This window comes from Aethalodelphis obliquidens, unplaced genomic scaffold (assembly GCF_003676395.1).
Source record: "Aethalodelphis obliquidens isolate GAN/ISIS:26980383/991018 unplaced genomic scaffold, ASM367639v1 scaffold70, whole genome shotgun sequence".
Classification (NCBI taxonomy): domain Eukaryota; kingdom Metazoa; phylum Chordata; class Mammalia; order Artiodactyla; family Delphinidae; genus Aethalodelphis; species Aethalodelphis obliquidens.
Window position 1 is genome coordinate 277,138 of NW_020838014.1, and position 15,189 is coordinate 292,326.

The following is a 15,189-nucleotide window of genomic DNA, read 5'->3' on the forward strand; positions in this document are numbered from 1 at the left end:
CACACACACACACACACACACACACACACACACACACACACACACACTTCAAGCTCATGACACATACTGACTATAAGCCTTTCCCACCCCATTGCAGACCCAGGGGATAAACAAGCCAACACCTTCCTAACCCAGGCACAACCAAGCTGCGGTGAATTCAAACCCCAAAGTCCTTAGAGGAGCCAAAAGGCTGAGCCTGAGCTAACTCAGCTCCACCTTCTCCTTCACTCCATTGGGAAAACAGAGTCACTGAGATCTGGCTCTGCCTAAGCCCTGGGCTGAGGCGTCAGGGAGTGAACAAGACTCTAATAGCTCTGCCTGTCACTCTGCTCTGTCTCCTTTCTGGGCAGACTGGCACTGGGGAGGGGGCGGAACACCATGGGTGCAGGGAGGGTGCAGAGCTCTCCCATCTGAGTGTCATTCTGGGCCCCAGGCCAGGCATTTGGCTTCCTCTCCAAGAGAGTCAAAGGCTGAAGCTGTTCAGACAAAGGGCCAAATGAAAGCTAATGGGGAGCTGGGTGACTTCAGCCTCTCCCCTTCCTCCTTCCGGGGACTGGGGCTCAAGTCCTTGGCAGGACAGCATGCAAATCAAGACCTGGAGCTCAGCTCCGTGCAGATTCCTGTTGCCTTTTTTATTCTCCCGGCGTCCACAGACTGTCTTCGCCCCCCCTCACCACCTCCCACCTAAGGTGCTGTAAAAAATGCAAATCAGTAGGATTTTAAAATTCAAGCCTGTGCCAGGAACACCCACAAACCCTCTATTAAGGCAGATCCTGAGGTGGGTGGTGTGGTCCCAGATTCCAAGCAAAAAAAAGAGGATTCTGTTAGATTCTTTTCTCAACATGGCCCTTGGACTTCAGGCGTTATCTGTGGCGACCTTGACCTTTCCTTCTGGTATTGGACAAGTGAATGGGACAAGTCAGAATTATGTGTGGGCTGGGGCCAGCCATCCCAAACTGACATGGAAAGCATGAGAAAATGAGTATGGGAAAGGACATGATGGAGACTCTTCTGTCCCTCATCTAAGAAGCATTCCTCTGGGTAACGTTCCCATCTGAGTGTCACCACCAAAAGGGCTTGGGGAGGAAGTCCCAGAGAAGTGACCATTGACCTGAGAAGGCAGGCCCCGGAGTGGGACAGACAGAAAGAGTGCCTGGGCCACTTGACCAGGAAACATCAATGAGAACACCTGCTGCTACAAGCTCCCCCTCCCCCCCAAGCTGGCCCCTGTTAAAGCTGCCAAGCTCCCTCCCCAGCGGGAAGAGTGGACAGTTTGCAGGCAGGAGTGGGAGAGGCTGTCATGGAATCTGGAGAGCCATGGGCTGGCACTTTTTGGATCCAGGTCTGCTGTTGTCAGCCTGGGTGCCCCTGGCCCTGAAAAGCAAGAAGAAAGAGGGGAGAAAAGTGAGACCGAAAAGAGGTCGACTCCAAGAGAAACAAACTAAAAGGGACAAAAGGAGGCGGAGGCAAAGCCCCAGGAGAGCCTGGTTGACAGAGACGGCTGTGGCGGCCCAGGTGGGGGACGTGCATAATATCTGTCTGAATTCTCGTGGTGGGTAGAACAAGAGAGGTGGCAGGTGGGAAGGGGAGGGATATTAAGTCAGTAAGAAGCAATGCGCCTCCCACAACAGAGTTTCGGCAGAAGCCGCTCTCCCCACTTGGGCGATTTCCACGCCCCGCCGCCCACCCCCCGACCCCGAGACTGTGCCACTTCTCCCGGCCCCCGCACCCCGGCCTCTGCACGTTCCCTCCTCGTTCCCCCAGCCCAGACCCCTGACATCTGGCTGGGCCTCCGCACTCCCGCTCGCGAGCTGCCAGGCGGCGCCCGTCCTCCCGCGCCGGGCCCGCCCCCGCCGGTCCAGCTGCCAGCCCCCTCCCCGCTGGCAGGCAAGTCCGGGCAGACAGCCGGCAGGGCCTGCCCCTGCAGCCGCGCCAGCCCTGCCAAGCCCGGCCGCCACAGCTGGGGGGGGTGCCCGGAGGTGCCAGCTCCCCTCGAGCGAGCAGTCCCTGGCCGACCTCCTGCCCCGCGCAGGGCTGGGGCCACGCACCCTCCTCCCGGCGCCCCGCGCAGCCCCAGCTGCCCGGCAGCCGCGTTCCGCTCTTTCCGTGCGGGCGCCCGGGTCCCACCGCGTCTCGGGTGAGCCCTCTTTGGTCCCTCGGGTCTCTGGGCACATTTCGGTCTGGACTTGCTTGGCTCCCTCCGTCTCTCTCACTCGTTCGTGCCTGCCTCCCTCTCACACAAGTCTCTGCTCCAAGTTTCCACGGGGCCCCTTTCCCTCAGGACAGGCCCTGTCCTCCGCCTGCTCGCCGTGTGCCCTCCTCTCCTCTCTGGGCCTCGGCCCCGCGCGCGTCGCGGTCCCGGGGTCCTGGCGGAGGCCAGGTACCCGTCGTGGCGGAGCAGCCCTCCCAGCCCCCGGCTCCCGCTCCGCTCTTACCAGCTCCTGTTTGAGGCGGCGCAAATAGCAGTCCATTTCCCTGCTCTTCTTCCTCATGCGCCTATTGGCCGGGCTCGGCTCCACGAGAGAGTCCCAGGATGGGAACACCGGTCCCACCGAAACCGCGCTCGGCCGGCTCGCGGCCCCCGCGCCTCTCGCAGCGCCGAGCCGAGCCTCTGCTCCCAGGTCCGGACTTGGAGCCGCTTCCCGGCTACTCGCGGCGCGCAGTCCGTGCTGGGGGCGGAGGGAAAAGTGGGACAGCCTATGAGAATGCAGGAGGGATGCCTTCAGCCAATGAGAAGAACGCACGGGGGGCGCGGGCTGGGCTGCAGTGGATGGGCCCTGGAGCGGGTGGGTGCACCAGGCGAGGGCCTCCGCTCCTGGGGGGCTGACATGGGGGACACCTACCTGGTCCTGGCCGGTGCGGCGGGGGATATCGTGACGCCAGACTGTACCGACGTCCCCCAACAAAGCACGTGACCCCCAGAGAGAGCCCGTCTTACGGATGGGAACTGGGTAGCGGTCTCGGAAGAAGCTGAGTACCTCAGTGTCAACACTGTTTCCCAAACTCCGATCAGAAAAGGAACACCCTCCACCCCAAATGCCACTCGGCAGCTCTTTTGAATTCTGAAGTGTTCAAAAAAGTGGACTCCGGAAGTGTGGGTCTACCTCACCTTCCAGTCTACTCCTCACCCCTGGAGCGGAGGAGCCGCCGCTCGGTCCGTTCACGTATTTATCACGAAGCAATGGAGGCTCTACTGTACTCCCTGCAGGGTTATAGGTCTGCGGTTACTGAACAAGACAGGCTAGGTCTCTGGTCTCAAGAACGTACAAGGGGCGGCGGAAGGGAAGGGGATAAGACAGACAGGTAAAAAAATAAAAATTAGACACCATAATTTCAGGTAATGACTCTTCATGAAAACATAGAATAGGGTAATGGGGTGGGGGCTGCCTTCAGTAGGGTGGGCAGGGGTGGAGGGGCAGGCCTTTCTCTCCCGCAGTACTCCGGCGGCGTCAGTTATCCTAATTCTTGCTCTGGCCACTTGCGAAGCTCTCTGTAAGGTCGGGGGAGGGAGAGAGGACTCAAAGATGCTAACATTCTATTTAGCAGACGCGGCCCATGCGCCGGAGGTGTGCGAGCTCCAGCCAGGTCCTGGGCGATGGACCCGAGAGGAGCCGCAGGCCTGCCCGGGGCGCTCCTCCCAGCCGAACCCAGGACCCGCAACGCCGGCCTCCGCGTGAGTCGGGGCTGAGGTTCCCACCCGGTGCCCGGGCTCCCTGCAATACGGCCTGGCCCGCGGGGAGGCGGTGTTGCAGGGCCCGAGAATAATTAGCGCAATTAGCGACTTGTTGTTTCAAGGTAATTAATGGGGGAAAGTTTGCCCCAGGCAGAATTTAGGGATCTCCAAATGAGTCAACTTTGAAGACGCGAGAGAAGGGGCAAAGAAAGGAGGCAGAAACTTCGGCCATTCCGATCCGTGTCAGCAAAGAGCGCCACCTCTGTTTACCATGGAGAGGTGAGAGCGAAGGAGGGAGGGAGGATAAAAATGAACGTCTTCAGAAATGAAGACTTTGCAGAGTCCAGTCGGATGGCCTCCACTTAGCCCCGGGTTCTCAATTATAGTGGACCTTGCCTAGGGCTCTCGGCCTAGCCCTGACTGCCCCCTTTGGATGAAGCTGGGCAGCGGAAGCCGCTGGATAGAGAAAAGGAAAAGGCACACAAGTGGGTCAGAACCCAGTCCGAAGCCTGTGTCTCGGTGGCCGCTCGCCAACTCAGGTGGCCTCGCTCCCTTCGAGATCGCGGCACAGGATCCCGCGTGGGTCAGAAAAGCCGACGGCCGCGGGATGGAGCTAAGAATCTGCCCCCGAGTTTCCAACGCCCGCTGGGAGAGCCCGAAAATGCATTTCCTGCTGCTCTCCCAGGCCGGCCACCGCCGCCCGTGGCGAGTCCGGCCCGCTGGTCCGCTCAGCGTTGCAGAGCCCGGCCCCCGGCTTCCTGGCAGTTGTGAATCGAGATCCCCAAGGGGCCCCTTTGGGTAGGACACGAGGAGAGTTCAGAGTGGGAGCCATTCTCAAGTATGGGGCTAAGGTCTCCAGCCCAGGTGGACCAGTTTTTGAGTTGAATCCTCTGGGACTGCCCGTTAACATATAGTTCACGGAGGAAGGTTTATGTGGGGAGAAACACCACAAAAGAGCTCCTCAACCCGGAGGGCCGGTGCTTTGCTGCGCAGCACCCAGCAGCAGTGGCGGGTATACGAGGCACTGAGTCTGCGGGTGTGTGGCTGAAATAGTATTGGGAGTCAAGTTTCAGGCCTAATTTTCTCCATGCCTTTGAGCTCAAGGACTGGAATCCTCTTGGAGTTAGTGGGAGAGCAGCTATGGTTAAAACTCCCGGAGATGCAGGCTGATCTCTTCACAAGAATTTAGGACTGGGTGTTTAGGCCTTCTAGAGTACTGACAACACAGTATGACCTTGCACAGATGCTTTCCTTTTACTGGCCTCAGTTTCCCTTGCTATAGTTTAAACCTATGTGAATCTTAACACTTTTATATGCCTTACAAAACTCTATTTTGACAATGATCTGTGAAGTAGTCAGGACAAGGGGAATCCATCTTAGAGATGAAGAATATATTGTTAGCAAAGCCAAAGATTGCATTCTACCCACTTTTTTTTTTTTTGCGGTACGCGGGCCTCTCACTGTTGTGGTCTCTCCCGTGGCGAAGCACAGGCTCCGGACACGCAGGCCCAGTGGCCATGGCTCACGGGCCCAGCTGCTCCGCGGCATGTGGGATCTTCCCAGACCGGGGCATGAACCGTGTCCCCTGCATCGGCAGGCGGACTCCCAACCACTGTGCCACCAGGGAAGCCCTCTACCCACTTTTAAGGTCAAGGATATGGCAAGAAAAAAACCTGATGACCATAAACTCAGTGCAGTGCTCAAAAGAGACAGGTCCCAGCCAAGTCAGAAGTGCTATTCCCGTGTGGTTCCCCCAGAACTTTGGAGGACAATTACTGTCAAACTCTGGGGTGCTTTTATGATGCTGGGCCACTACAACTTTCTTGCTCCCCTGCCTCTGAGAAGGTCAACATTACACCAGGGTGTGTGGAGCCCTCTCTCTTACCTGGTTTCTGAAGAGGTAGCTCTGTCTTCCACCTTTTCTTTTTCTTTTTCTCAAGTGGTAGAGAATAAAGCCTATTGCCATGGTTGTATAAACAGGGATAAATATTCTTGGGCTGAGGATGGGGGTGGGGGTTAGAGGACGATTCATTTTTGCTGAAGAGGAATCAAATGGTTCAGCCTCCTCCCTCCTGCCCGCCCCCCGGCAACACTCAGCCTGGGGGGAAGATGAGATTACCTCATTTGAAAATAAAGAATAAATCAAAGGTCTTGAGATTGGATGTGAACTTACTTTCTCAAAGCCGTCCAGAGCTGGAGTGGAACCCTCAGAAGCATCTCAGCTTTGCCCCTTGCTGGTGGGGATAAGTGTATTGTGGGTACTTTTCTTGAGGTGCAGCTCCTGGAAACGGTGCCTAAAGGTGTCAGACTCTTGTGGTTTGCCCAGCCTAGTCAGGGAAGGTGGTCCCCTCTGCTCTACTGCCAGAGCCTGAAGGTCCTGGCACCGATGACTGAGCTCAAAGGGAGAGGCAGAACCAGGTGTATCCCAACGGAACTCGGATCCTAAACTAAACAATGGAAACACTGCCATTCTCCTAGCTCCAGATCCTATGGTTCTCACCTGGATGTCCCAACCCCCCAAGTCTTAGCCTGCCCTGGATGAGGCACCCCTGGCTAAGGCAATGGCCATCTCATCTCCACTGGCAACAGAAGAGCTGAGGAGCTCATCCTGATAACCTGATGTGAGGAAAGAGATATGTGGCCACACACAGTCTGGAAACCTCATCATAACATCACCCTCCCAAGGGTGGGTCCATGTCCCCATTGCCCTCATGCCTCCCCCACTTGTGGCTGCCAACAGCCCTTATCCCAATCCCCGTCCCCACTCCCCCCACACCTCCTGAGCATCAACAGGAAAGGCTGACCCTAGAGATAAAAACGTGCTGTTGGAATGTGTTCAGATATCACTGCAGAACTGTTTCTCTCCAGGCAGAGGACCTCTCCTGGCAGGCAGGCCCAGAGGTGCTGAGCAGAGACTGCGTGGCTGGTGTGAAACACTGGGATGGTGGGGGAGGAATTGGACAGAAGCCTAACTCTTCTTAGAATAACCTAACTCTCAGTTTCCATGATATCTTCCTCTGTCCACCTTAGACAGAGGCCTGGGCTCCTCTGCTTCTTACAATCCCAACACCAGGAGAGACAGCAGAGAGACGAAGTGGTCTACATGTTGGGAGCCCTCTCGGTTCCAAAAGAAAGATTCACTTTGGTGTTTAAGGGAAAACTCTTCTGACTGGGTGGTGGAATCAAAGACTCAGTCATTGGAAGCTTGTTAGCTTTTGGTGTCCTCAAACATAGAGTATCATTCTCCTCACTTTCAGATAGAGCAACTGAGGTCCAAAGAGATGGGTCTGAAAGGTGATATAATAGTCTCCTTGTTTCCAAGGTAACCTCTTTCTACTGCCCTCCTCTGCGGAATACTTCCCCATCCGCAGAATGGCCATCAGTCTTGCATACTGTGTTAACTTAGACGCCACAGTCACAGTCGTCACTTCTTTACAAAGTTCCTGGGCTGCAAGACCCAGTTATGCAGGTGCTAAAACTTTTTGGAGACGGACAGAAGGAAGGTGTTGGAGGAAGCAGTAGCAGGATAGTCGTCTGAGAAAACTTCATGCATGAAGGATAGTCGTCTGAGAAAACTTCATTCATTCCTTCCTTCATTCAGAGGAATTGTAAGTGCAAAATTAAACTAGTCTGAATAATGAACAGTTAAGTCTATGGGCTGCTACCAACCCCTATTTGGAATTATTTGCAGCTATGGGCCTTTGCTTATGGTGCCTAAGCGATGGTCTCATTGCTACTGGGAAGTAAACATTTCCATTTTGCAGACATTTGCTGGAAAAGCAAGTATTTTTCAACTGCAAAGAACACCTGAAGAATGTCAGGGCACAGCTAGGGGATATACTTATGGAATTTGTGCAGATTGATGCTGGTTGATGCAAACAGCACTGAGAAGGAAAGAGACTTGCTCCCTGCACTCTCCTGGGGATATCCTGCCACATCTGGCTCCCTGGAGGCCCAGCGCTGACTTGCCTGTAACATCACCGTGGCCTGCAACTCAGGGCAAAAGCTGATTTTATTACACACTATTTGGTCATCTCCACCAGCTTCTGGTAGCTGTAAACAAGTACCAGGCATTGGCAGCCTGCCAGGGGGAGAGTTGTCAGCAAGAGAGAAAGAAGGCGACCTGCTTCTCCCACTGAGGCCATGGGGTAAGTAGAAAAAGAGGTCAGTTTCAGGTTTGGCTTACTGTGCATATTTGCTTCCAGCAGGCTGGCTCCTAAGCCTGGTCTTTTGCAGGTGGCAGAGAACTGTCCTTACCTTGATCAGACACCAGCCCTGGGGTACAGTTGAGGTTTCAGCCTGGAGACCCTGAGGGGAGCCAATGCTTGAGGGTGACAGCTGCTTCTGTGAGGGCTTCTGCTTGACCAGAGTCCTGGGGTTTTGTGGGGTGTGAGTGGGGTGGGCAGTGACTCACAGCAGCAGCAGTCTGTACCAGGAGACAGCCTCCGGTTCCCAGAGCGGAAAGGCAATGAGGCCAAGAAACACTGCCGTCATTTAACAAATGAAGATGCACATTGCAGAACAGGAGCTGAACACGCAAAGGAGTTTGGGTTTTTTACTGCCCTCCCTCCTCCCTGCATTTGGACAGGTTTTCCCTGCTGTGATTATTCCTCATGAATCGTCATCCATAGAAAGCGACTGAGGCAATGGAGAGTGAATAATGAATCCCCCAAATGGCCTTTTGTGTCTCTGCCTGGAGGGTTTTCGAAATAACTTGCATTTTCATCTCTCTGACTTAGAATCATAGAATTTGGGAGCTGTAAAGGACCTTATAGATAATCAGGGAATTGTGACCTCATGGAGAGACTAGAAGTCAAGCTCTGTGGGTCTGAACCTCCAGTCTGTCACTGAAAATAGAGCTAGCTAACATTTATTGAGGGCTTTCCTTGTGTCAGGCACGCATCTGTTCTTCCCAGACCCTCGGAGGCAGGGCTCCTATTGCCTCTGTTCTGCAGGTGAGGAAGGGATGAGGAACCAGAACTCCCCTCGGTTCACCCAGAGGCTCTGGCTTCAGAACCCATGCCTTCTGTCACTCCAAGGCCTCACCATGTGGACTTGAACACGTAATTTAACCTCGTTGTGTCTCAGTTTTCTCCTCTGTGATCTCTAAGTCTGACAGTCTGCATTTCACACCCAAGCATATGACTTTACAAGTTACGAGAGTGCAGCCCAGAAATGTTAAGTGATTTGCCCTAAGTCACCCAGGTCGCTAATGGCAGAATCAGCAAAGGAACTCAGATCCAGTGATCTTCCCTCCCCTGTCCCTCCCACCCTCCCCCTACTCCCCGCCGAGACCTCTTTCCCCTCCATCACACTTTAATAGGTGTTTCTAGAGGAATCCAACTCCTTGCCTTAGAGAGCTCTTCTATGATTTCAGATCGATAGGTTGGACGTGTTGGGTTTGCGTGCGGCCAGTCACAACACCAACGGTGAGTTCAGGAAGCTGGTGATATTTGTCCAAGTACCTTCGACCTATCTGCCTGCCTGCTCTTTGCTATCTTTTTCAGGTCAAGAGTGGTGATGAAAACCATGAGGGAAGAGCACGGCAATGCCATGTCTGGTGTGGCCCATACATACGCTCCCCTGGTAGGTGCTGTTTCCAGCTGTTTGTCCTCATCAGGCAAATGTTACCACCTTGTGCCGGCTCTCCCTCCCAGCTTCCTTCATGGTGGCAGTGGTTGAAAGTCTGCTCCTCTCTCCCCTTCCCTCTGTCCTTTGTTCTCCCTGTCCCAGGTTCTGATCATTAATTGGCATGTGATGAGTGTGCCTTGGAGGAGGTAGGGGTCAACAGGGTCTCCAGTAATCACTATGCACTGTCTTTGCCAGCCTCCGCATCCCAGTGTCTTTCCTACGGAAAACAGATTGGAAAAGGGTGGAGGTGTCAATAAACAAATCATTGGAGTGCATGGAAAGTGAGAACAAGGGAATCCTGGGTGAGGCATTACTCTATTCACAATGGCACTGGGTACCCATGCATGTGTGTGAGTGTGTGTGTGGCTCACACACTCTGAAATGAGCTCTCACCCACTGGTGAGTGGAAAATTAGCTTTGGCAGGTGAGGAACTGGGTGACAGGTGAGGAAGCCAGCAGGGTATCGGTGTTATCTGTCTCCTATTGCTGTTTGCTGGTGTTGCTAACAATATCTCGCCCACCCCCTTCCCCTCCCCTAACTTGTAATTAGGTGGAGTGGAAATCACTCGGGAGGGCTTGGGCAGGTGGGAGAGTGATATGAGTACATTAGAATGGCCTCGTGACCTTTGGAAGCCAGCCGTGTGCTTTGCAGGTGGGCTGCCCCAAGCCAGGTGGGAACTGGCATTTTCCTGATGGCCCACGAAGCAAGCTGTGTGGTTTACATTTCTCTGGTGGGTGGGAGAAGAGATGGCAGTCCAGGGACTAAGTCCTGGGGAGTTCCGCCAAATGACATAAGCTGGAGGTGAAGTGAGCCAGGACGGGGGAGGGAGAAGTGAGGGAGACCTGGGGGTCTTAGACTGGCTCTGCTGCCCATCTCTGCCTGCTAGTTGGCCCTGTAATCCACCCCTGTGCCTCAATTTCTCTGACTGTAAAGTGAGGAAAACAATCTCACTGCTACCTGCCTGCTGTGAAGGTAAAGTGTAAAGGCCCTTTGAAATGTCAAGAACACTGTCACTGGACAGTGCCAAGGGAATTTGCAGAGCCTACTGAGCGGCGGCAGTCTGCCTCTGCATCACTTTCACAGCCTGTGCTCAGACAGGTACTTAGGCATCTCACATCCATAAATCTCATCTCCTATCTATAGTCAGCAAATAAGGGAAAGGGCAGGCTGCTGCTCTGCTACCATCTGATCTTCCTGGGAGGGAGGCCCCAGCTCCCGGCCTCCCCTGCCTCCACCGCAGGTGATGAGCCCTCTGCGCTCCCTCATCTGTTCCCGGCCTGTCAGTTTAATTTAACAAGGTTGAGGGAGAGGTTTGATTTAATCAAACCAGTTGCTGTATCCATTCTGCTCAGAGGTCCCTCAGTGTCACCACTGAGGCTCAGATTAGACAGTGACAATGACTTCTTCTTCCCTGACTTTGCCTTCCCCTCCCTTTCTCTCCCTGGAGGGAACACGGAGGCAGATCAGTCTCCTGGGACCTAAGAATAGATGTGGGAGGATCACAGGAGGGAAGCAGACTGGCCTCAGAAAGCCCCTCTCTCGTGCCTTACGTGGCCTTGTTTAAGTCTGAGCAACCGCCTGAGGGATGAGGGGAGCGGCAAATTTGAGCAGAGCCGCCCGGAAAGGCTCAGGGCTGCCTGAGGACAGAGCTGTGCCATCACCAGTGCCATCGTGGATGGCCTCAGAGAGAAAACCAAGCTCCCTTGCTGTCGGGAAGCTGGGTGGAGGGCGGGCCGAGGAGGTAAGGTGCGGTACGCTCTGCACGCTCCAGACAGGAATATATTTCCAGTTTCTCAGCCTGGATTCTGGGGTCTCCAGAGCCGGCAGACAACAATAGAAAAAAGGTGAGGCTCCATCCATCTGAGTCTCTGTGGCTCTGTTCTCGGCATGAAAGCAGCAGTGACAGGAGGAGGCTGTGTGGATGTGGGTAACTATGGTGTTGGGGGGAGGCAGGTAACGGTGGTGTGTGTGGGGGTGTGATGTGTATGTGAGTGTCTGTGGCTGGGGAGCCAGGCAGGGGGGTGTCTGGTGCAGATAGGTCAGGCTTAGGGAGTTTTGAATTCCAGAACAAATCTCTCTTGCCACTTAACTCTTTCCTTTCCCTCCTTCTCCAGGAAGTGGGTGCTCGGCACCTCTTGTTCTCTTGAGCAGCTCACAGGAGAGAAACAAAGTCCTCTTGAAGGGGAGCCCTCTCTTGGCCTGATGGAAATCTTTCCTTTTGCTCATTTGTGTCACATTCTTCCATCAGGCCGGGCAACTGACAGGTGCACCCTTCCCCGGGCCCCTTTCAGAGTCCCCTCCCTGCCATTTGTGTCTCACCCAAATAACCAGCAGACACCACCATCCACAGGAGCTGCGTATGATTAGCAGAAACCCTTCCTGACAGCTCCAAAGAGAAGCCCTCAAATGCGTATTCTATTGAGTGCATCTCATTGTTGCTGACAGCCTCTTTATCAATTAAATTCCACATTCCCCGTCTTCGGAGACGCCACAAACCTCCCTACCTAATAAATCACAGGCCCCCAGTTATTGTTAAATGTCCCATCAGTCTCTAATAAACTCCCTGCCAACAGGGGCAGGTTATTTATTATGTTGCCTGGACAAGAATGAATTGGGCCCCATTCTCAGCAGAAGAGCAAATGTGACGCCTTCCTCCCTAAAGACTGAGGCTGTGGTATTAAATGGGGCAATTAATCAACGTGGGCCTTGGGCAGAGGGGAGTCTGGTCTAGAGAGAGGGAGGATGGCCTGGGGTCCTTTACTGAAAGCCAGCTAAGCAAGTCCCCACGGTGAGAGGTGGCCGCGCAAAGTATAGGAACCTGGGCCTTTCCTGCTTCTTCCCCTCTCCTCATTCCTGTTTGAAAAGGTACTGAAGACATAGTCACCCCATAGGCCAAGGGGCACATATGAAAATAGTTATTCTCCACGTTGAAAGGTAGCTGCATAGGACTGAGCAGGGTCATGAAAAATTCTGTCCAGAAGGCCAGATATTGTTACTTAATAAACTTGATGTAACTTAAGTTTATTGATGGTGCTATAGTCCACTGAGCAGATGAACTGAAGAATATAGGAGGGAATGTTCCCCTTGCCTGGGAGAGAGAACTAGGAAACATGTGCTCAGTCACTGCTTGCTGGCTAAGCAGCACACAGGTTAAGCACTGACACTCAGAAAGCAGTGGACAACACCCAAAAGACCCAGGGGTTGTTAGGTGTGAGAAACAGCGTTATAAAGTGGGCCTTGCAGTTACTACCTCATATTAGATCCCAAACTGAGATGATGCTCGATGCTCTGCAAGTTACAATCCAAACTCCTCAGCTTTGTCACCGATCAAGCCTTAGTCTATACTTCCAATTGTATTTCTCTCTATTGCTACATAACACTATCCTCCTTTGGGCGAGCATAACACATTAATTTTATGTTCCTTATGGTGGCAGACAAGGTCCTCCATACTATGCGACCAATATATCTCTGCAACCTTGTTTCCTGGTAAGCGCTCCATACTTGCCTCCGTTCATGCTAAAGCTCATACCTTACCGTATCTACTATAGTTTCTCATGCTTCCACGCCTTTGCACAAACTGTTCCTTTTGCCCAGAATATCTTTCTAACTTGTCTGCCTGGTGAGCTTTCCTTCCACCCCCACTGCCTGATGAACTCCACATCTATCCTTCAGGATCAGCTCAGAAAATCACCCCCCCCCCCCACCCCAGTGCTTCAAGGGACTTGAGCATTGTCTCCTGGTGCAGCTATCTTGGCAGAAGTGCTAGACTCCAGGGATTAGGAAAAGAGTGACCCGGGCATGGAGGTTTTCTTATAGTTCCATGCATGCTTTAAACCACTCTGATTTGGGATGGGGAGAGAAGAGCATAGAGAAGAAAGCTATTGGTCTCTGAATACCAAAAGCTGTTTTTCTCAATTTTTCAGATGTTCTCACGCTCTCCCACATGACAGCCACACTTTGAGCCGCTAAGGCCCTGAAAAATGTCAGTACTGCATGTACTTTTACACCACCTTGTGCTATTTGAATATTTCCTCCTTGGCCAGAGCTATCCGTTTGCATGTATCTTTCTTCTTGAGGGCAAGTGCTCTGCCTATTTTGTCCCAGTTTTGCATCTCCAGCATCTGGCTGATTCGTATTAGGCGTTTAGAAGATTTCTGCTGAAAGAATGAATGAAGAGATGTTTGCAGATTGAATGCAAATAATAAGGTTGCCTACCCTTTGTTGCTTTGAGGATCAAATGAGAAAAAGTGGCTATAAAAATCATAGTGCCTTCCCTTCTTTCCACATAGTCCCACGGATCCTCACATTCGAGGGGGGCCACCTTATGTCTATGTTTTTGTTTACATTATTTTCCTTTCCTCTGGGTGCAGAAACTTCCATTGTGAAATCATTGCCTGGGACCATTTGAACCTGAAAATCCATTCCGAGTCTACCTTTTACTCCCACTTCTTCAATTCACAGGAATCCTTCCCCCCTCTACCTTCCAGGTACATAAGGTGAGGAAAGATTTTCCAAGTAGACAGAACAGCATACAAAGAGGCTGGGGTCCCATTGTGATTTTATCCTGAAGGAGGACAGCAGGCAGACAACAGTCCAACTGGTTTCTGCGTATGTTACTCTCATACCTTACCTGGTTATTAAATGATCTCTTACCTTTATGTTTTATTTTTATGGCACTAAAAATTATGACCAACAGCATTATTACAGTTTTTAACTACTGAGGAAAAAAATTGTATTGATTTGTTTTTAGCTATAGCAATATAATTTATGACTAGTAACATAACTGCAATATTTGGGCAGGGGAACCATTCAGGAGGTTGTTGTGATAGTTAGGACCTAAAAGTTCCTAAAATAGGACCCTTAAAAGGGACCTAAAATAGGACAGATGCTATGGAGACTGGAGAAGAAATATGGATGCGATATTTGGAAGCAAAATTACTTGCCCTCAAGTAATTGTTAGAAAGGGGAAGGATTTCCCTGGCGGTCCAGTGGTTAGGACTCAGTGCTTTCACTGTCTGCCATGGCCCCGGGTTCAATCCCTGGTCAATCCAAATCCCCCCCCCCCCCAAAAAAAAGAAAGGGGAGAGGGATAATGGAAGGTGGAGTCAAGAATAATTAATTCCCAGGTTTGGGATTTAGGGATTAAGTGGATGAAAGAGGTGGGGTAGGTACTAAGAGGAAGTCTGGAACCTTTACTGCCCACTCCCAACAGGCCCCCTTCTTTCATATGAACAGTTGGCATTTTCTCAATGTTTTGTAAATTTATAAGAAAAATGCATCTGAGAATACCTTTCCAGTGGGATTACCTTGCCAAAGTCCTCCTACCTCCTTTGGAATCTGCATCATCACCGTGTGTGTGTGTGTGTGTGTGTGTGTGTGTGTGTGTGTGTGTCTGTAGGGAAGTGTGAGGCTGGTGAGAGATAACGACCAGAATTATGATATAATCTTTAGATTTGTAATTGTGAATATTAGGTTCCAAAAATACTTAATTTGGAGTTACGACTCAGACTTTTTATAGGAGCTCATTTATTCAATAAATATTGAGCACTTACTCTGTGTTAGATTGTTTTTTCCGATTAGGCATACTGCAGAGAACAAAAGAGAATAGGTCCCTGTCCTCAGAGAGTGGGGGAGACAGACAATAAACATATGATTTCATCTAGTGATAAGCAGAAAAATAAAGCAGAATAAGGGAATAGAGAGTGATGGGAAAGGCTGGGGAGCTGCCAGGATGGGGGAGCTATCTCAGAGTGTTCAGGAAAGTCCTCTTTGAAAAGGTGGTATTTGAGCAGAGACCTAAAATAAAGTGGTAAAGACTGCTGTCATCCATGAGATGGTGGTGGGGAGGGATAGGAGCAACACATAGAAAATGTTAAATTTGAGC

At 52.0% G+C, this 15,189-nt stretch overlaps 1 protein-coding gene across 1 annotated transcript in view; it reads right to left on the bottom strand.

Moving 5' to 3' along the window:
- INKA2 (inka box actin regulator 2) overlaps window positions 1–2,669 on the bottom strand; it is an 11,992-nt gene extending 9,323 nt beyond the window's left edge. The window contains exon 1 of the mRNA XM_027091154.1: window positions 2,436–2,669. Coding sequence (XP_026946955.1) covers window positions 2,436–2,492 — 57 coding nt within the window. The 5' untranslated portion in view covers window positions 2,493–2,669. The remainder of the gene's footprint in view (window positions 1–2,435) is intronic.
- Window positions 2,670–15,189: the final 12,520 nt, after the last annotated feature.